This window comes from Amblyomma americanum, chromosome 4 (genome assembly GCF_052857255.1).
Source record: "Amblyomma americanum isolate KBUSLIRL-KWMA chromosome 4, ASM5285725v1, whole genome shotgun sequence".
NCBI classification, from domain to species: Eukaryota; Metazoa; Arthropoda; class Arachnida; order Ixodida; family Ixodidae; genus Amblyomma; species Amblyomma americanum.
The window spans coordinates 202,717,731-202,740,110 of NC_135500.1; the positions used below are offsets into that span (position 1 = coordinate 202,717,731).

Genomic DNA, 22,380 nt, shown 5'->3' on the forward strand with positions numbered 1-22,380 from the left:
GCGTTGACCCACATGGTTTTCGATATTGAGGGTGTTTGAAATTCTAATGGCCATTTCAATAAAATGAAAATGCAGTCTTCCGCGCACTTTCCTGACGTTGCATCATTATTTTACGACGCTGCTCTGTGCACTTATATTTTCCGATTCCTTTTACCTCTCTTTTTTGCTCTTTAAAGCATTCGGGATTCCATTTCCAGTAACTCCGTATCAGACCGAGAATCTAGGAGAGATTTATGAAGCAGTGTTGCGAATTTCGCGGAAGTAAATGGCTGTGCTACAGCAAGAACTGGAAGTTTGCTGGCATGCATTGATGAGAACGGCTTCTAGTTACGATGAGTGCGCGATAAACTCGCCTCGGTAAGTGTTCCTTGACGCTGGAAAGAATCTTGCGGCTTGAAACAAGCCCTCGTTTCGAGCGCGGCTCCCCAAGTCTGAGTACCTTGCTTGCGAATGGAAATTTTCCTTTCAGATATTTAAATCGAATTTGATGCCTCTGTGTGCGCTTCGGTGTTACTGTTTGTGCCTCTCTTGTTGTCCCGTCTTCTTCGCGCGGTTTTAACACGACTCATCAAAAGAACCAACTAGCTCGAATTCATGCCTTACTTGACGCCTTGCAAGTTCTTTCTTTGCGATTTATTTCTACTGGCTAGCATGTCTTCATTTGTTTACTTTTGATTATCACATTTTTTATCGTTTTAATTTTGTGTTCAGGAACAATTAAATTATATTATATATTTTTTTTTCATCTATACCACAGCTCGAAGCCTGCAATCCAAAAATATTGACGGTAAATCTGCGGTTAGACAAGGGGTACCGGTACCTTCATTAATTCTCAGACGCCATTCTTGCATGAATGCCGCGTATAATCTCCTTTCCGATGGCCCTTTTCGGGCCGGAATAGGTATCGCTATGTTTAGAAGACGCGTAAATTTACATCTAATAACCCACAGACACACAAAAAGATGGAAACACCATTCAAGCGATCCTACAATAAAGTAAAATTTGTATACCCATTTCCAGGACAAAAACGAACATATATAAATGTCTGGCTCTCTCAAGCTGTACCGGATTGTCTTTGCACTAAATTACGACTCCTGTCGAGGATCCATACACACTTTATAGGCTGCTGTCGACAGCTAGAAGAAAATCGATGGAAGTTTTCGTTCCAGCAACTCCAACTCCGTAGCAACGACGAAGAATTAGAACGGCGGAGAAAATTTGCGGCCGTCTCCCACGGAGACAGACGAGCTGGAATCCGGGTTGTTGTTAAGAGTGACGACGGTTGGATAGAAGCGGGAACAGAGAGAGTTGCTTAACAAGCAGAGCCAGTGAAATACGGCGCAAGTTATTTGCCACCGCGGCGGTATTGCCCAAAGTTCATGCGCACTTATGCCTTCCCATTGGTATTCTCAGTGGGAGTCCATTCTGTTCCGGTTGCTTTTTTTTGTTTGTTTTTATACACAAAAATTTCAGCACCACGTACTCACGCAGACGCACTGTTTCTCTCAAGGCGTGGTCTGCTGCGAGTAACATGCAAAAGCTCCTAGAGATCGCCACGGTTTCTTGCGCAAAAGGGGCGACACTTTTTCTCTGTCCAAGCGAGGGAAACTCCCCTTTTTTTGTGGAAGGAGTAATGACTCCGCGCTCTCCTCAGCGCCATCTGTTGAGCGGCGGTGCGTTTCTCGTAACGTCCGCGGCACCCTTGCCGGCAGCAAACGTTGCCGAGGGAGATGCGCTTGCAACCTGGAGAGGCAGCCAGCCATCAATCTCGGCGCCGCTATGCTGCTTGTTGGGAGGGTGAAGCGCGCATGCGCACTCACTGCGTGTCTGCTCGTCTGCAGGGCGCGTCGAAGTCCGGGAGACGAACGAATAAACGAACGAGCGAACGGGTTTCACGCTGCGAATTTATCTCTTCCTTCGCACCCCCTGTGTTGCTTCTTCCTCGATATTGTAGGAGGCAGCCAGCCATTTCGGCTTGGGGTCTTGGTGGCTGCTCGAGTCAAAAGTCACGTTCCCTGCGGGCTGCTGGTTGGATGGAGCATATTTCTCCAGGGGCAGCGCGGTAACCAGGCCACAGAACGTGGCCGACGGTAAACGAGGCGCCGTGCGTTATCGGGACGAAAAGCGAAAAAAAAAAGTGTAGCGCCTTTGCCCGGCATTCGCAACTCTCTGCACTGCCGCCACGCAGCGGGTAGAAGCGGAACGAATCGGCGGCTGCACCCGAAACCGAAGCGAACGTCCTTCGGGCGAAAGCCAGTCTGCGGCGAATAAGCCGCGCAACTGAGATGAAAGGGAAAAGAAGAGAGCGATGAAAAGAAAGAAAGAGATGAGCGAGAGAACGTGGAGGAGAGAAGAAAGAGGACTCACCGCCACCTTCTCGCAGGGCTTCCAGACGTGCCTCGGCTTTCAATTTGCTCGTCTGCAGAAGAAAAGAGAGAAAAAGAAGGAGGCGTGCAGAGCGGCGAAGTTGAGCGGGAGACGTAAGGGGTAGCGACTCTAGAGACGATAGTCACAAGAGGCTGTCAGGGGGCCGAATCCGTCCACAGATTCCCTCGTGACAATCCTCGTGACCTTTCTGCTTGCTGTTGTTGTTGTTATATATTACAACGGGTCACTTTTCTCAACCACAAAACCACGTAGTTGGGAACATTTTGCGACTGCTTGGAGGCTTTTGTAGTTAGGCGGACATACGATTGTGCGCAGTAATAGCATATTGATTTCACGAGAAATTATTCTTACAGGACCTAATCGAAGTTATAGTACGCGCTTAATTGAAACTGAAATGAGGACAAGGCGCAATAACATAGAGAGGCCTCCTCAGAGAGCATTTGTCTCGAAGTGAAAAAAGAAATTGCAGTTTTCGTGCTAAAGAATGCAGAAAACTGAAGGAGCAATGCCAAGAAATGCGACGTGTAAGAGGACATGGAAGCTCGCCGCGAAAATCAGATAAACGCTTGCCTTCTTCAAAAGGAAAGAGGGTATTGATTCTAGCGTTTGAACTGAAAAAAAAATATGCCTTAAAGGTTATTACAACAATCAAGCGGAGATTATTTTTTTATTTAGTGATACATTCCTTAAACATATTAACCGAAAATTAAATAAAAGTACCAGGCTGCTAATAAAACAGCACGTGTAAACCTAATTAAGTCAATAATTCACCCATTAATGCCTTCGAAAGTTATTACTAAAATTGCAACTCAAAAGCTGTGCCAGCGCACGACTCTACATATATCGGTGTACCGGTGTTTTTAGCCCTGGGTACAGATAAGCATAAAAGATAATTATATATAGTGCATTATGTTGCATGCATGCATGTATGCGAATGATTTTTTTTACCCCCGCTTTCTTTAGGAAACGAATATGTGTTTGTCCGCGCCATCTTGCCTTTCTTTTAATCGCTTCAGCTGTCGATACGGCTTTAACGTAACAGTGAACTTTTTTCTCCCTCTCTTAGACTTCATCTTCGAGGAACGAGAAAGCCTCCCTGCAAATCATATTGTCTGCGGTGATTATAGCGCATTTGTTGCAAAGCGATCGTTCACTGCAAGCGAAAATGGTTATAGGTTCATAAGCAAAGTAAGTGGTCAGGCGCTGAAATCAGCACTAAAATCCAAGCTAGCGTTTTTAGCACGCAGAGTCTGCGTCACCCTTATGTAGAGTGCTCAAGCTCACTGTCACGTGAACAAAGCGACACCTCATCATATTTCTAGGTTCTGGAGCCAACAATACGTGGAAGTACAGCCATATGGACCTGTAAGCAATGTAGGCACGAGCACTTTGGCCAGCTATTATGGGCTTCTGTTTAATTTCAGCTTTCACAGTTTTCTAATCACTCCTCTAGCGTTCTAAACAACGTTAGGTCCGACTGTACACGTGCTCCCATGAACACACAGCCAAAATATGAGTCTTAAGATATTCGGTAAACGCCAGCAGGATAACAGACGTAGGTGATAAATTCAGTTTCCTGCTTCACCTCAAGAAAACAAGGAGGAAACATCCAAATATTTTAGATTAGAGCAATAAATTATTACGAATACAGATAGCGTAACCTGCAAATATTTTCGGTTGCTGCTAGGGTGAGGTATGAGAGAGATAGAGAGAACTTTGATCCAAAATAATAATTTGCAGGAACTGGGTGGTCGGGGCCCCTAGTTTATTGCTCCACTAGTGGCAGCTGTCTTGCGGACAAGCTGGATAACCCAGGCTTGCTGGTCCAGATTGTCGCTGGCCAGGACCGCCTCTCACTGATAGTTTATTGGGTTTGCCACTGTTAACGTTTTATCTGGTTTATCCTGGCATTCCTAAGAGGTACATTATAGCGTAAGGCTTACTCCACGCCAAAGAGAGCAACCTGGGTATTTTGTGGCACTAATCTTGTTTTAAATTTGTAGATTAGCAAATGTATTAGTGCGTACTCTCCTCCAGTCTTTGAAGTCCGTGGAGGGCGAGGTACAAAATGTGCGCCTAGCAAGACGACCGAAATTTGCGTACCAGTGGCGCCATCTCGTGAGCGCGAGACCAACAAAATATTTGTGTTTTGTAAAGATGGTCTTCACTGCAGGACAGCCAAGTTAAGTGGAAAAGCAAGCTGTAAAGAGTAAGTACATGGTTATAGTTTGTGGTTTAGTATAATAGTTTATGGTTTAGTCTAACATCTCAAAGCGACTCAGGCTATGAGGGACGCCGTAGTGAAGGGCCCCGGAACTTTCGACCACCTGGGGTTCTCTAACCTGTACTGACATCGCACAGCACATGGGCCTCTAGAATTTCGCCTCCATCGAAGTTCGACCTCCGCGGCCGGGATCCAACCCGCGCCTCCACTGAGCCACCGCGACGGCACAAGTACAGGATAAGTACTGACATCGGCGCCAGCAGCAGGGTCTCTAGCCTGAACTATTTCAGGGTATATAGCCTGAAATACATAGCCTGTACATTCCAGAGTCTATAGCCTGAACTCTAACCCGAACCACCACATAAGACGAATAATTCGATAGCGAGAATTGCAGAACCGCACGCAGGAAGAATATTGCCAAAGAAAAATGAGACTGTCCATGTTTTCACACATGATATGTACCATCCAAGGGCACAAACACATTCAGTACTTGCACTATAGTTCCAGAGAGCATTTCAGATATGAAAAGTTGCGCAAACAGTCTAGACGCATGCTGATGAAGGAACGCGCTGTACTTTAAATAACTAAGTGATGAAGCAGAGAGGGCATGAACAAATGCATGCACTGATTGCCGTCTCCGGGAGAACTGTCCGAAAAGAGCCCGCAAAAAATAAACATGTACAAATGTTTCGCAACTTTGCAACTGCAATATTTGCTGAAACCACGGCTTGGACTTGCCCCTTAGCTGTACATATTTCATCCGCGCTGCGCGCTTCGTACCGGAAAGGGAATAAGATGCAGAAGGCGATGGCATGTCCCATGCTGCCTATGTCTGGTCGTGCCACCAAATGAAACAGAGTGAAGAAAGCCGCTAAGTGAACAAGAGAACAGTAAATGACGTCGGATTAGTCTGCAGGGGGAACAATTCAAAGAGTTCCACAACCCGCGTCAGACGGAACTCTGCATGCGACACAGCTTTTGTAAATGCGAGCGCGTTGAAAATGTGGATTTGTATGCCGCTGTGATGTTTTCAAAACTTCATTTTCTTTGCAGCAGTGATACTGGCACAGTTCCTTAATTACTGCCCTCGAAGCAGCTCACTTCACGTTGGATGTTCCAACTTAATATTTGAATGCAATGCCTTCAGTAATTTGAATCACCGCTCCTCCGCACATGCCACGAAGCACGTCTAGTTAAGCACGTCAGAGCTGTCTTGGAGTCATAAACCGAACTGCGTGTTTCATTAAGGACGTTCTTTTTTTCTCTCTCTCTCTCTTTTCCAGCCGGCGCTTCCAGCTTAGCCATTATGCTGGCAGCCCCTCGTTATATTAGTCACAAACGGCTACTAAACATTTTAACTGGCTCCGGTTTGCTTGTACAGACCTCCACAAATGATTATTCGCAGCGAATTTCTAAAAAAAGACAGTGCTAATTCCCTCGCTAGTCATGCGACGTTTCACAGTAGGATAATTAGTGCCAGAGGAAACTTTACTATTCATTACCTAGATGGGTAACGATCTGGCAGTACGTACCCTTTGTCGAAAACAGACGTCAGACAAACAGTTTAGTTTAGTTTAGTTTAGTTTATGGGGGTTTGACGTCCCAAAGCGACTCAGGCTATGAGAGACGCCGTAGAGAAGGGCTCCGGAAATTTCGACCACCTGGGGTTCTTTAACGTGCACTGACATCGCACAGCACACGGGCCTCTAGAATTTCGCCTCCATCGAAATTCAACCGCCGCGGACGGGACCGAACCCGCGTCTTTCGGGCCAGCAGCCGAGCGCCATAACCACTCAGCCACCGCGGCGGCTGTCGGACAAACAATTAACCACTGTTATAAGCTTTGACTAAGAGAAAGCAAGACGGCTGCTTGGAGCAGACAAAGAAGATGATTAGTTGAATGCGAAAGGCGCCTCCGCACTATGTGAGCAAGTTTCTGCAAAGTTCATGAGTGGTGCACATTGTCTCCATGTTGTAGCCAAGAAAATAAGCACACAGTGACAGCGGAAAGGCTGTTCAGAACATGTGAACAACATAGGTCCTATTTCTTTACCTGAAGTGCGTTCCTTATCATCTGTCGCCTCCCATGCACTTATGCCTGATGTGTCATCAAAGCTAAGCGACATAAATGGTAAAGCATGGATATTGCGAATAACCAGGATTTTGCGAGTGACGTCAGCGGTGCTCACTGTGGTCACATCCAATCAAAACCCGTGAGCTTACCTCGGCTTTGCGGATGGAGTTGCGGATGTCTTCGAGCTTCTGTTCTACGTCTTCCTGTTCACCGGTTGCTGACTCCATTGTCTGCACACCAAGTCCAATAAAGACCGGTTTTACAAATTTACTATTCGATAAGAGGTGCTTTCTCAATACAACACAATAGGCGCTTCGAGAGGCAAGCGTAACAGAGAATCCTGATTCACGAGCCTTTTTGTTCTCATTCACGTTAGTTCCTTCACTTTCTGATTACTTTGATAACCCTCTTGAATATTCTGTTGCGTCCTGTTCCAGCCTCTTCAACTGCTTAGCTGCAAAACATAACGCCAACTAATTGCTATCTGTGCAAAGATTAAGGGAACCAAACACGGTGATTCACTTCACTTAGCGCGAAGTGAAAAAACAAAAAACAAAAAACGAGAGACAGAGCTAAAATGAACAAAAAATGTCTAATATGGCTACAGGAAATATCAAGCGCATTAAATGTGTTTTATTCGTCGCTCATAAAAGATATTCAAACGTCTTTTGTCAGCCAAGTCCATGCGTTATATTCTAACTCCTTGTCTTACTACTAGAATATTCCTTTCATCCGTTATGCAAGCTCTTTTCATCACTTGGCTTCAGCAGTGATTGTTGCTGTGATGGAATCGAGATTCGAGTGCATTTAATTTTCAGTGATATTGTGCTTTTGTGGTATATCGCGTTATCTTGGCTCGACAACTCGTCGACAGCACTCTAGGAGAAGTGAGAATCGACTAATTCTTAATTGGAATTGTGTTCCGTGAAGTATATCTGCGTGTTACGGACACTTAAGCAATCCAGTTGCACAGAAACGCTTCAAGTGGATAGCATTTTGTTTAATTTGACACATGTTCTCCGTGTTGATACATGTTCTTATGCTTTCCGCGCCCCATTTCGGTGTAGGCTCTGTTTTTGTTTAAAACAACAGTGAAAGTTGCTTCCTCAGTACATGCCACACTAGAGGCGTTTTTGTCGGCTTTTACTTTCCGTGTTTTCATTTATTTTCAAAATATTCCAGGGCTTTGGTGAGCGTTACTATTGCGTAAAGTTCGCGGACGTAAAAGCTCTCGGTCAATAAACAAAACAAAGAGATCAGGTTTTGTGTGCTGCAGCGTTTGAATCGCTACGTCCTTCAATGCTTGCAAGACGCGCTTGTGGACTGCAGCTGAAGCACGAAGAGTTACTGGGACGCACATGCAACCGGAAGTAAGAAAACAGAACATTGGAGCATCACATTTTGGTACAGATGGACTCGTCAGATTTTTCACTAATGACAGTGGTCAACCTACACCGATAAGCACGAGTCACTTCTTTCAACATGTTCTCTGGCATTCTGCGCTTTAAAACACAAAACAAAGTCAACAAAAAAAAAAGACGGAGTCTCAGGGTTGTCAGCCTAAGCACCCTGACGCTCCACCCTGCCTTGTTCTTTCCCATCTTCCTGCCTTGTCTCCATCTACTGTGCTTTAGTTGCTTTAAATTTTGAAGGATATGATTTGTTTAGTTCATTATTTTAGCCATCGTAATGCTCACTGATGTTTCTTTTTCAGTAGTTTTTTCTCCTGCGTCTTTTTTTTTTCTATGAAATCATTTTTACAGCAAGTTTTGTATACACTTTTTCAGTGAATTCCTATTTTCTTCTTGATAGCATATTCACACCGAATACTGTTTTCCCAGTGCTATAATCGCGTTAACAAGACACTGAGAACAACTCCAGCCACATATTTTTCTCAGTAAAGTTTAGTTATTTGCCTCTTTCTTGCTGTGGTCACGTTTGTACGCAGCAGAAGACGCAGTTATCGCCGATAGAACTGGATTTAAAAATCTTCCCGCCAGTCGATTCGAACTTGTGCCATCCTTAACTAAAAGGACGGGTTGTCACCGGCTTAAAATGAATGGCGGTGCAGCGTGGCCTCTGTGATCCACGTAGGAATACGATGTTGATGCTCCCATATAACTTTCGAAAGCCTCCGATTTTCAGTGGGGGTGGTCTGTTTTTTATTTGAACGCAATACACCTTATCGATACGGGCCAACTTCTATTTGTTCTCAGTGTCGCTTTAAAAGATCAGCTGCTAGCAACTTGCACTATCTGCTGTAAATAGTGACCCTGTTGTTCTACAATAAGAGGAAGGATTGAATTCATTCTCTGCTCTCAGATCTGTCCTCTTCTCAGGTCTGTCCTTCGCTGGAGGACAGCTATCTAGAGATGCAATATCTAGCGCACCTTTTATAAAATAGAGTGCACCAGAAAATAACTTCCTCCCTTTTTACTCCCATATAAGCGTATTCGTGTTTAGGGTGTACATATACACGGAGCTTTGGCGGGAAGAAGTGGTTCTTGTGGAAGAGTTCCCCAGAATCGTCTGGACCAGTGCACAGAAAGCGTTATAAGAGAGAGGCACTCTCCTCTTCTTCCTTCTCTTGCTTTTTTTACGTGCATACCACCATAGCAAAGAAATGAACAAGAAATCACTGAAGATTAGCAAAATATGTGCAGCACTGTACAAGAGGCGTCGAATTCGACCAGAACTGATATAGGTGGTCCCGTTGCCACGGTTTCCAGCGTTTTGACTAAAAGTGCACAAGATCAACTAGGAATCCACGCCATGCTAGCACCACCCCAGGAAAGTTTTAAAAAATGGAGTAAATTCGTAGTAAACCCGGTACATACACCTCTAGGTTAGGCCTCACCTTCTCTCCCTTGGCGATCTGCCCGAGCAGCCTGTTGAGCTCCTTGTTGGCGTCCCTCAGGGTGCGGCAGTCCTTCATGTAGGCCGAGGCCCACTTCTTGGCGTCCTTGCTCAGGCATATGTCGGCGTGGTGTTCCATGCAGATGGTGCGCACCTGCGCCAGCCACACCGCCAGTCGCACTCTGAACTCGGCTTTCAAGGAGACTCTAACCCCACTTTGAAACTTAGTGCACCAGTGCCTCATGGGGACCCTCTCGGCTGACTAGGACAGACAGCGACGTGCTCAAGCCGGTCTCGGGAAAACTTTGCAGCCTACTCTTTTGAACAAATGATTACCTGACCGTAATTCGGTGCAGCACCTTGTTCTACGCTCTCTTGCATTCGCAGTTATTTTGTCAGGCGTTTGCAGTAAAGATATCGAATGTTGAGACCTATTGCGAGCCTTTTTTTATTGTCTTAAATATTTATGATCTTGAAAACTTGTGAATATTACGCTGCTGATGCGGTGAAATGCTTACTCTTCGCAGTGAAAACTGTGGCGGCCACAACAAAAAACACCTTCGCCCACTGCCACCACTACGCGAAAGTTGTCTGTCCTTCTCTGTTGTCACTCCACCGCCCGGCGTGTACAGCAGACAGCGCAACATTTCTGGACAAAAATATTTTTGGATAGGAAGGAGTTTATGAAGGCAATTTTTAATATAAGATTTAAATATAGTAATCAATATATTCGCAGATCTCCCGTCGGCAGGTTCGCATTTCTTTTTTTTTTTTGCTGTTAACGTTTTTGTTACCGTCAAAAGCATTCCCCATTGGTTTTCTATCGCAGTCTTAACTGCTCGATGCGAACGCTGGAAACACTATGAAAGAAAGATTTTGCTACATATCGGGGTAATAAACCATTATCTTCAATATTTCCATATCAGTACCTTACACTTTTTCAATATTCAAAATTGTTGTCCAAGAATGTTGGACATGAGCCTCAGATTCACCTTCTCAGCTGTGAAGTTTAAAATGGCTGACTAAAGTCAAGTCCAGCTCGCTGCTTTGACAGAGAATAATTTCGCTTTACATTATAGACGTGACATAGCCTTACCACGCTGATCAGCCACTAGTAGGGCTTCGCAAGCCTAGCACCTGCCTTTAAGACAGCTAGTTCTATTTGAAAAGCCCAGCTTTTAAGAAAAATTAGGCGCATTAGGGAAACTAGGGCACCTAGGATACCGCTGCTGTGAAATCCAGGCCGCTAAGCACTTGCGGCATATTTGCAAGGCTGCACACAACTACGACAAGCTCAGTTGACTACTGTGTCTCAGTTTATAGGTTGGTAAGGATTGACGTAAGTGTGATTCGTCTTTTCTAATGCGTACTGTTAGGATTTTGAATTCGATGTATGACAAAGATCAAAAGATTTTTGTTACTGTGATCAAAACTTGTAGTCCACTGTCAACATACAGACGCTGTGAAATTCATGAGCCTATTTGGCCGGTTATTTTGGGCACCCAAAAAACGCGATACCACATTGTCTACTTCTGGACTTTTGAAGGGTTCTCTAACGTGTTCCGGCGTTGCACAGTACACGGGCGAACTAAATGTCTTGGAGCTGTCCCCCAGAAATAAATTTTTGTAACGGCGTCGTCCCCATTTCGTATTCCCTTGACTAACCTGACATTCCGATGCATAAAGATGGTTCACCATCGCGGTCGAACATACTCATCGGGATTTTTATTTTTGAGGAGAGCTTAAATTTACCGCTAAACGGAAGCACGTAAGTTAAAACGCTCCTTTAATTAATTGCATCAGTTCATTCCATCATAAAAGAGAGATTAAAAGGAAAAATAAAAGCACTCCAGTGTTGAGAGTCATGATATATCGAAACACTGAACTCCTGTGACTCGCAAGCAATGCAACATCGGGGAACGCGGCAAGCCGCATACTAGCGCCATCGACCATTGGGCGCGCGCTATTGCAGGCACGCAGTCTTATCGACCTCATCGAAAATAACTTCGGCCCTGCCATGTGCGACACAACGCAATCCAAAAGCGATAGCCTCCACACCTGGTCGTTGTCGCACGGGTCAAATTCGTACTTGATGGACTTTCCCAACACTTGGTTCTCTTGCAGGAAGCATTCCACCGTGTACTGCCGCGTAATCTGCAATGGCATTGGGACAAGCAAAAAAAAAATGAATAGAGAAGCCACAAGAAGCATTTGGCAAGCATTTCGCTAACCTAAGGCTTTTTCAAGGGGGAAATCACAACACTCATCGTATGTAATGTTAATTCGAGATTGACTGGAGGCCCAGGCCCGCCTTCTCTTTCGCTGACTGGAGCAACTGTGAATGGGTACCTGCCAATATTAAACTTTTCATACGCTGAAGAGTGTGAGAATCAGGGCTCAGGGGCAGCATTTTGGAACCATTTTTTTTGCCAATCCATAATTTTTTATATTTGTGTTTGGCCGTACGGTTCGCCTTTAATACCACAGCCGGCAAATGACATTCCTTATCGCACGATATCAGCCATGACGTCGAAGGCGGCAGCTGTTATTGGTCAAGGCGGAGAAGAATAACCAGCAATAATTTCTACAAAACGCTGCCGCAGATTATCAAAATTATTCGCATTTCTTGCTCATGATCATTCCCTGTTTCCCGGCCCGGGCGTACCGAAAATTCCGCCACTCGCGTGCGCACTGAACCGGCTTTTAAGCATGACAAATCTTTTTTATTAAGGAAATACAAAAATAAAAAATATTTATTTTTGCTGTATTAAAAAAAAGTTGACCCCAAGCAATATCAAATCTTTTCAAGTTCGTATCACTTGAGGAGTTTGGAAAAAAAAAATAAGGGGAAATTTAGAAAACAATTTTAAGCAAACTGTTTATATAAAAAAAAGAAACTAAATTGCAGAGTGCAGACTAGGCAAGCCTTCGTTTTGATGGTCCAGTAGGGCAGAATCACGTGAAGCCGCACTTAAGCAATAATGTTAGTGTACACACAATGTTCTAGTGCTATTAATCTTTGCTTGAAAGGAGAGCAAAAATTGTCTACTTCCTTTTGTGAATGTAATAGCGTGCAATAACATTATCAGAAGACACAATTATCTCCGGGCTATAACAGTGGATACATTTGCTGTTTTTTTTCTCTACATGGAGAAAGGAAACGCTGTGCATTAGAACGCTTTTGCTACTCCTATTCTATTTCTTTCTTTTTCCGTCTCTATCAACAGCACTGGTCAAACAACAAACGCGGCACTTAAGAGAGTGCAAAACCAGAATCTGATCAAGTCAGATCAGTACACACGTAGTGGGTAATAAAAAAATCGATTCGTAATGAAGGGAAGCAATACTAAATCTCTTTGTACTAAGTCTCTTCGTACAATTCACAGGCATTGTTTGAATTACGGCACAAACTAATCAAAAGCACAAAACGTACACACAAATTATCGTACAAGCATGTCCATGCTGTATATAAATCACTTATAGGGCAGATGCATAACGTCTTGCGAATTTCACGATAATTATGGGTTCAAATCTATATAGATTGTGGGTAAAGCAAGCCCAGTTTTTCTGCGCTAGCACTTTAAATGGTGATGCAATCGACAATTAAATTTCAGGCTTCTTCTCAACGCACCAAAGGTGTGCGAAGAAGCTCGGTGGTGACGTCACAGGTGAGATTTTAAATTTCCTCTGCCTTCGCCCACAGCTAGCTGAGCGTCGTCGTGTGCCAAAAAACAACGGTCCGGAAGCGCTGCTTTTAATGCCGCTGTTTTTCTTTCCCCTCAAAAAAAAGCGTTTCTGTGCTGACAGTGCTGTAAATGTGCCGGTACTGCAGGTGACGCCATCATGCGTTCCCCACCTGGTGCTGTGCACTGCGGATAAGTGTGAACACCGTCGCAGCTCTAATCAGTGATTATGTCGCCATTTAGAATGCTAACTCAAAAAGACTTCGCATATTTTGCCTGCAAATTACGACACATTCGAAGCTGTAAGCCTGACGAATTCCAAGATATCTTCAGTTGCCATTTAAGGTTGTTCCCAAAGCCGTAATTTTAGGAAGACTTTATTTTTATTTTAAGACGTTATTTTTTAAGTGTGTGCGGGAAAACTCACATGACCAGCATCTTCGAGGATTCTGGAAAACGACGAGTTGCAAGCAGCCACTGTGAGCAGCTCGGTGCGGCTCATGAGCTGGATGTATTCTTTCACTTTCTCCGAGACGTCACAGTCTAGAGACTGGAAGCCATTGGGTGAGGTCGGAAGAGAGGTTGAAAGAGGTAGATGAATTCCTATGTTATTGAGGGGCATCACAAAGTAAATCAGGCATCCAAAAAGTCAGGTGATGGCTGCAGTGACTATCAGGAGCAAAAATCGCAAGGAATATCACGTAGGTGCTTGTACAATTACTAAAAACAGACGAGCAAAATTCCTCCAAACCGTTTTTTCTGAAAAACAACGTGTCGTTAAGATGAAACAGAATGTTGAAGTGCTATTTGATTATTAGGTGTCAGGAGTCAGCTGTAGTACACAGAAATAATAATAAAAGCTTTAACAGGCTGTACAAAAGAACTGGAACCATTATATCCTACGACCATAATTACACCGAAAAACATTCTAAGAATTTCATATTTCCTACTTGAGTATATCAACCAAAGTTGTTAGATGATAAAAAAAAAGAATTGTTTGGTATAAATAGTGCCAAAAGGACTACTATAAGGGTAAAGCTCTGTCGATATATTGGAAACAAAGTGGCATTGACGTGCGTACAATGCAGCGTCTCAAAACCCTTGATCGAGATTCTTCACTTGCATTAATGCCACATTGTATTGCAAACCCGATTTTCTGTGGAAAAAATACAGTTTCAAAGTTCGCCCTTCTCTCTTCCCATGCGTTCCTGCAGATAGCAGATTTTTTACAGCTGGAACCTTCCAACTGTTTTTTTTTTCTTATTGAAACCTTAGAACCTGAAAAACCGTCATAACCTCTGCACTTTTCTAAGACTTCTACAAGGTGACCAATTATTCCATATAAAGTATCCAGGATAATGTACATTCTCTTCGCAATGCTATAATGTCAATTATTCGGCATTTTTGCAAGACACCCTGATTGGTGCTACCGCAGCCCAGTATTTAATATTCTGCGGGTGTTTTTCTGCACACCATGCCTGTCGTGAGCCGAAGACCTCTTCCTCTTTCTTAAAACGAAATGAAACTCCTTTTCATGAATCGTTCCTCTGTTTCCTGGTCATTAGTCAGCCTCGCCTGCCGTAATAGAGCTAGTGACTGACACTGTGCATTTAAGTGCCAGCAATGAACTGCAGAAGAACCGACAACTGAGCTAGTTGGTGCATCTTTAAGCCGTGGTAAAAACAGCGCAAAAAGCTTGGAAAAATTTGTGCCATAATAGATAGGAAAGCAAAGGCTAAAAAACAGAAACCAACCGGGAGTAGAGCCTGCAAAATAAACCACCAAAAGAAGTTTACGTCATGTGCTGAAAGCGTAGTGTATGACATTGAGTTTTCCTGTGGCAAGAAATACATTGGCCAAACGGGAAAATGTGTGAACACCCGTCTTCGTCAGCATCATACCTCGTTAAATGGCCCCCCATCGTCCAACCTTGCATTACATTTTAGAGATTGCCCCCTGAATAAGATCCCAGGTTCCCCCGACAAAAAAATGTGCAACCCTCTTTTCCATGAGACAAAAGTTGTTTGCAGGCACAGGGATAAATTGACAAGGGAACTGTGTGAGGCGTATCGCATCCACGCGAATGGTGATGCATGCGTCAGCACACCGTCAGTGCTTCTTCACGAATGTGAGATTAAGTATCTAGATTCGCACGATTAGAAGGATGTTAAGAGGGGCGTGTTCCCTGGTTGTTTTAGGAGTGTATTAATACCTGTGTTTTTTCCAATAAACTTTTGTTGTTAGTCAGCGCTTGTTCGTCTTCTTCTGTCTTCTCTGTGTCTGTCGTCGCTGCGCTGTTTTACCACGGCTTAAAGTGCCAGCCATCACGTCACAAGCCTCAATAACCAATGGTATAAGGGCAAACTGATGAATTCAGAGAAGGATCTCGTAAAATGCGCCTCCTGGTGAGCTTTCTTTAGCGGCACTATGCGATATGGCACTCCTGCCCACTATTTTGCTGGCCTCTCGACATGACGTTGTGCCCCTTCGCATGTTTGTACTTGAGTACAATTCCCACGCGCCGTTAACAAAGCAGACAGCTTGCTAACACCAACGAATTTCTCAGCACGTCTTGTGAGCGGCACGAGCTTTGTATTTGACCTCTCGTAGATGTAGCGGTAGTGTGTAAAGATACAGGAAACTTAGCTGCTTTGAGGCAGTGTAAATTAACAGTTAAGTACGACTGTGTATATTAGACAGGCAGGCATCGCAAGGTTCTCAGACTTGTGAGCATGCGCAGAGAGGGTGAGGGAAAGAGGGTAGGCACCTGCAGGATGTCTGGCAGGTCCGTCTCGTAGAACCGGTTCTGGTGCGCGTTGGCTGCCACCAGGGCGAGGATGTAGTCGTTTCGGGCTTTCGTCGACTGGATATCGCACGCTTCCCTCCGAGACGAGAACTGCGCGCGGCAAAGAGGACCACCGGAAAAACGACGTGAGAACGCAGCAAGAATTAACGCAGTCAAGATCGCTGTCAAGAAATTGAAAACAGAATAGAGCATGATGAGAACAAAGCGTGCACCTTGTACAGAGCAAGGTATAAATATTTGCATCAGGTGAGCCAAAAGATCGTGTTTTTTGCCTGAATTACTGGTGGACATAGAAAAGTTGTGAAACGAACTCCCGAAACCCATTTTGTGGTAACAGTCATTTTACTATCTTCGTTTCCTTGCATTCCTTCAACAACCTCACAACAAACTCACAGCAATGGCCGCTTCCGGACAGAAAAAAAAATAATTCTAGTATGAAACGAGCAGCACACGCCAGCAAATTACTGGGCAGCAAACTATTGATTTATTTTACTAGCGAGGGTTTTGTTTAGTGCTTGTTTCATTTCCGAAACCAAATCGCCGATCTATACAACGCTTTGTTCTGCTTTTTGTTTTGTTATTGCTCATTGTGTAAGTTATGCATTTTTTGAATATTTAAAACAATTATGCATGGACCCCAGGTCTCATAGATGGGCTAGTTAAATAATCGCCTGTCAGTAGCGGACAAAACGCGTTTACTTTCATTACTTCTATGTGGGGTGACCTCAGTAGATAATGAATTTTTGTTAATTTGGCTGCTCCGACACAGCCTATGAAAGTTTTCTAATGCGTGGTTTTCGAGCTATCATCTTCAGAACTGTTCAGACAAAATTTGAAATGAACGCAGGAATATTAATTGGCGCTCTGTGAGGAATGACGCGGCAGGGTAAGACGTAGTCGAATGAAAGAAAACACGCACGCTCGCGTGTGTGTTTTGTGTCTTTCGTCCACGTCTTTCCTTACCGCGCCATTCCTCCCAGAGCATATCGCACCAACTTGCCCAAACCTTTGCGCTGCTTAATTCGCACGTTGGGTTTGAAGAGCAGTGCAATCTGGGGACGCACACTGACTAAGCACAGATATAATTTCATATTCCGAAATTGTAATAAGAGGGCCATACATTTCAGGTGTAAAACTAACTCATTCGGGTTGTGTTCCCTACCCATTGCAGCCTGACAGACTTTGCCGCGGAGAGTTCCCGAGTGATAATGACAGTTGCTGATGTGCGTGTTTCCAAACTTATTATTCCGCCCATCGCACACCACTCAAGTAGTGACAGCCTGCTCACTTCGTCCAAGTCACTCGACGCTTCGTAATTTCTATGTTTTTCAAGTGCCAGCGATATACTTCTTGCAATGAATCGAGCATATTGCAAACATCGCCACTGAGAAGTCAATCATTGTCGATTAACGAACACATATTGAATTTTGAAAAGGACAGGATAAAAATTGTACAATAGCGGACTTCACTCCAATCACCTACTAAACTTTCATATTCGAGAGAAAAAAGCAAAGTAAAACTTCTATTATGAAATATCTGTGCGAAGTGGGCGGAGCAGAACCTTGAGAAAAGAATAACAAAAAAGTTTGCCGCGGCCTAAGTGTATATTATAAAAAAAAAGTCTGCAGACTATATTAGTGCACATGGGTCATCTCAAATTGAGAACGCAGCTAAGTCTTCCTCTTTCACTATTTTGCAGAGATACCGAATATGCCCCGTCGTAAAGAAAAGTGAAATACAAAAATAAAAACATAGGACCCGCGCAGTCGATTACTTACTTTTTGACTGTTCTTTTGTAAAGACGTGATCGACTGAAATATGCGGCCTTTCTTCTTTTTTAACCTGGAAGAAAGAAAAGAGAGGTATTTCGCTGTCACGGTAATAAAAATTGAAACGCACGCGAAACTGTACGAACATGGAGATTCGGACATCGACCAAAAGCACGACGCAATCGATCCCCGGCGCTGTCTGGGCTGTCTGGGTTCATTATGCTGGAAAAAAGGTTCTATTCAGGAATTACGAAATCACTCTATTCAGAGTAGCTGTACCACATTATTGATTCGGTTGGTGGAAGCCACAGGACCCCAAAAGAACTGCAATAAAAAAAAGTAACACTATTTTGCAGTTGAAAACAGGGGGATAATTTCCATTAACATCCAGTCCAGGGAAAGCAGCACTACTACGGCCCTAGAAAACACGTCGTTCCCGTTTCGATATTTCCATTGATTCTGACTCTCTCTGGCAGCTGCTAACCTCCTGGTTAACATATTTCGTAAACGACGGCTCCATAAAGCCGGAGATCCTCTAGCCAGGATAAGTCTTTATTCAGCTACGAAGTTTTGAGAAATCCTTATCTGTTTCCTTTTTAATCGCATGGCTGAGCTGTGGTGGATGTCAATGGTGGTGGTGGCGATGGTACTGCTAGGCGCTTGGCAGCAGAGTTGGAAAGCAGCCCAGGCAATTCGGGTGTCTTCACATTTTTGAGTGACACGGACCTCGACTCCTGGTTGTGATGTTATCAAATGCGCGTGCACACATATTCGCATCTCTCTCGTCAAACCATCGCCACCCATCACAATCCTCTTTCTTCTCATCTTCCTCTTCCCCTGTGCAGAGTAGCAAGCCAGATATCCCTCTTTCCGGCCGACTTCTTTGCCTTATTTTCGTTAAGCTTATACCGGGTGTCCCAGCTAACTAGAGCCAAGGGCTAAAAAATAAATTATTAGAGACAGGGCAGTGAAACCAGTTGCATATTGGTGGCAGCTTGTTTAAAGTCAATATTTATTATTTATATAATTAAACTTAAATAGACTATTCATTAATTACAAAACAAAAATTGTCTGTGGTGCGCAAGATGGCTGTCACTAATATGCAACTTGTTCCACTCGCCTATCTCTAATAATTTTGTTTTATCCTTGGATCAAGTTAGTTGGGACACCCGGTATATCTCTCTATAATGGTTATTATTTCATCATTTGACATCTACTTCCTCTTTAGAAATTAAGCAAGGAATTACGTCTAACCACATCAGGCTGACAATGAAACCGTGGTGGCAATGCAGTACTATTCTAATTTTTCTGACACCTGTTCATGAACACTTCGTACCTTCATGACCAAGTTATCGTATACAAGCTCGCTTTTTGTTATCACTCTTTTCTATAAGGCTGTTCTGATCAATGTGCTCAGTCGCAAAACTTCCCAGTTTTCCTGCATGCTGAAAAATTAGTAGGAATGGTGAGCAGGTAAAAAAAGAAAAAAAAAGAACCTGTTCGTAATTGCTGGGATTTTTCAATGTTTGTCATATCGCACGACACACAGGCGCTCTTTGCGTTCCGTCCAATCGAAATGCGGCCTCCGCGTCAGAGAATTATCCTGAGAGGTTGTGCTCACCAAATGTATACACCATAGCCACAGCGCCATGGCGGCGGCTAAAGTAAGGAATGAACGTCATTTCCGGGGCTAAAATTAGATTTATAAAGTTATATGATAAGCTAATTTATTATTGCGCACTCGAAATGTGTTAAAATGGCCCTGAAATACTTCAGCATATATGCACATCTTTGTAGTTTTCTCTTCTCTTGCTTGTTTTGGTTTTGTTCCTTTCTTGTGAGTCGTGCCTTATCTTTAGTCAGGACTATTTCTGTTGTGCCTTTAAAAATAAAGTGCTCTCTCTGGCCGATTTCCGTGATCAGAGAAAATCGGATGAAGTGTACTAGCGCATCTAGAAGAAATATAATAAGAAACGCAGAGAAAGAATAACAGAGGAAATAAGAATAGAAGTACAAGCGGAAGTGAAGAAGGAAGGAAAGAAATAAAGAAAGAAGGAAAGAACGAAAGAAAGAAATAAATAAAGAAAGAAAGAAAGAACGAGCGAAAGAAAGCAGGAAAGAAAGAAAGAAAGAGAGTGAAAGAAGGCAAGAAAGAAAGAAAGAAAGAAAGGAAGAAAGAAAGAAAGAAAGAAAGAAGGAAAGAAAGAAAGAAAGAAAGAAAGAAAGAAAGAAAGAAAGAAAGAAAGAAAGAAAGAAAGAAAGAAAGAAAGAAAGAAAGAAAGAAAGAAAGAAAGAAAGAAAGAAAGAAAGAAAGAAAGCTGAGCGCAGGCCACGAGCCTCATCTCGGGGCCCGATTTGCCCTGACGTCTTTCCTTTGTGGCGGCAGCCTTCCGTCCGGCCTCCGTCCGATAAACGAATATACTTGCTCAACTTAGCTTGGGTGACATTAGAGAGTTTCAGATAGCGGAGGCATACTTTTGTAGACGTATACCGATTACCACGGGCGCCTATGCCCACGCGGTGTAGACAGGTGGTATTCCAGTACGCCCGTCTGCATAAATACTTCTTCGTTATGCTAAAACTCTCCATTGTGCTAACACTTCAGTCAGCGAGTTGTTTCGTAGCACGGTGTTCTATGCGAAGAGGTGCATCCTCTGCGTATAGGCAAATTCGAAGAGGGAAGAAAAGAACGATTGCCCTATCTCCTTTGAAGGGCAACTGGTTCAGTAAAGAAATCCTCGCAATCATATCCCGTATCTGGTGGGGCTCTTGATTTGCGAAGAGTGGAGACCCCATTCGCTAAGCGTGACAGGTGCTCACTTCTCCTCGGCGTCGTGCGCCTTGTCCCGTGCCTCGTGCGCCATGTGCTCCTCCTCGAAGTACAGCTTCTTGGTCTTGTCCACGTCCTGGACGCACTGCTGCACTTCCTCCTGGATGCGGCGCAGGCTGTCGAAGCACTGCGCAGAAACCAACCGGCGTGCAAGCCACCACTCAGTATCACGCTTAGAGCAGAAAAAAGAAAAAAAAAAGAAGAATGTGCTTGTGCTCTTTGCCTTCAGGACGGAAATGAATTTAAAAAGAGGACGATAAATTTAACTGGGGTGACGTGTATTGCTTCAGTTGGTAGACCACTGTACGCCATCTACGGAGGTCATGGGTTCGGACCGCGCTCGCGGCATGTGATTGTTTTTTATTCTACTTTTTTGTCGATGATATTTCAGGCAGAAAGTGATTACATTGCCGATTCTACATTAATATTCATTATTAACACCAATTAAAACGTTGTCCTGTGCCTTTCTTGGTTTCGATGTCTGTTTGCATCCTTAATATGCAGCATGTCATAACGAGACCTTCATTTCCCTACCTTGTCTCTTTTGTGCTAATTGTGGCTTTTTAATGGGTGTCGTCAGTATAAACTTTGAAACGGCATTTGAGAGACTCTGCGGACATTTCATATCTGAGGCTGCTAAATTTAGTCAGAAGTCTCCTCACCACTTTTCAGTGCGGATCATGATTGCGAAACAAAACATCGAAGTTAACAATGGTCTTTCCCGGCATTAAGAAGATAAATAAACACAGGCACGGCAGCTGCACCACTGTTCCCACGCCGACTGGCAGCCCACAAATTGCGTTAAACTCCGCAGGGTCAGAACGATTATGAAGCGCTAATTCCGCCGCGCGATATGCACGGAAGCAACAGTTCGTCAAGTGAGCTGTATTCCTCGTTCGAGAATACTGCTGCAAGGCGCCTCGGACAATCAATCGCGACAAGTGAGCGTCACGTAAGTTGCAGCTCCCACCAGCACTCCTTATCACGCCTTCAGCCACCGTGCATCTGATGCCGCTAACTTTGTTGCGATCTCTGCGATGACTGCCCGGCAGTACACGCAGCTGTTAATGTCACTGATACAGCGACGTCGTATGTAACCGGCAATGACGACGGCAGTGTGGTAACGACAGTGCGCCAGTCCTGGCTAGAGAGGACCCCTAACGTATACCTCTGTAACAAGACAACTCATCGGCGCCGATAAGAGCGCGACAGCGTATGGGAAGGCGCGAGAATCAAAGAGCAGGGCACTGTGGGCGAAATAAAAATAGCGTGGTCGCATCGACTGCTGTGCAGGGCTTCGTGTACCTCTCCAACACCTGTTGCACTGTAACACTAATCTGTAAGCAAAGCAAGGCGATGGATAATAAAGCGAACGAGAATCAGGCAGTAGAAACAACGTGATCCAAAAGAGCGCAGATGCAACGCGCGTAATGCGGATCGGAGCACACGGCCGTTAATGCGTGACAGCGAGTCAAACTGGAGCTCATACGCGCTAAGCCTTGGCTCGGATGCCATATGGCATAGTTCGACGATTTATGCTCAGAAAGACTAACACATGCGGGGCCGAGACTGCGAGTAGACCTTTTATCCGAACATTTCTTTTATCCGAAGTTAGCAGGCACAGCCATTCACGCTGCGAGGTCAAGCTCAACATAAGAAGACAAACTAACTTCGCGTGTTAGTTTTACTTATTCATATTTGATAAGTCTTCCGCTTCATTCCATTCTTAATGAAGCAAGTTCCATGCTTC

The 22,380-nt window shown here is 44.1% G+C and overlaps 1 protein-coding gene across 5 annotated transcripts in view; it reads right to left on the reverse strand.

Moving 5' to 3' along the window:
• Nucleotides 1-22,380, reverse strand: part of nwk (FCH and double SH3 domains nervous wreck) — a 132,233-nt gene that overhangs the window by 68,548 nt on the left and 41,305 nt on the right. For all 5 annotated transcript variants that reach the window (XR_013313863.1, XR_013313864.1, XM_077662999.1 and 2 more), the window contains exons 6-13: nt 20,621-20,757; nt 17,810-17,873; nt 15,993-16,121; nt 13,653-13,775; nt 11,601-11,696; nt 9,544-9,696; nt 6,836-6,916; nt 2,368-2,419 (exon numbers count right to left, since the gene is read on the reverse strand). Coding sequence is in view for 3 of the 5 variants with exons in the window: in XM_077662999.1 (XP_077519125.1) it covers nt 2,368-2,419; nt 6,836-6,916; nt 9,544-9,696; nt 11,601-11,696; nt 13,653-13,775; nt 15,993-16,121; nt 17,810-17,873; nt 20,621-20,757 (835 nt within the window). In the remaining 2 variants the exon portion in view is untranslated. The remainder of the gene's footprint in view (nt 1-2,367; nt 2,420-6,835; nt 6,917-9,543; nt 9,697-11,600; nt 11,697-13,652; nt 13,776-15,992; nt 16,122-17,809; nt 17,874-20,620; nt 20,758-22,380) is intronic.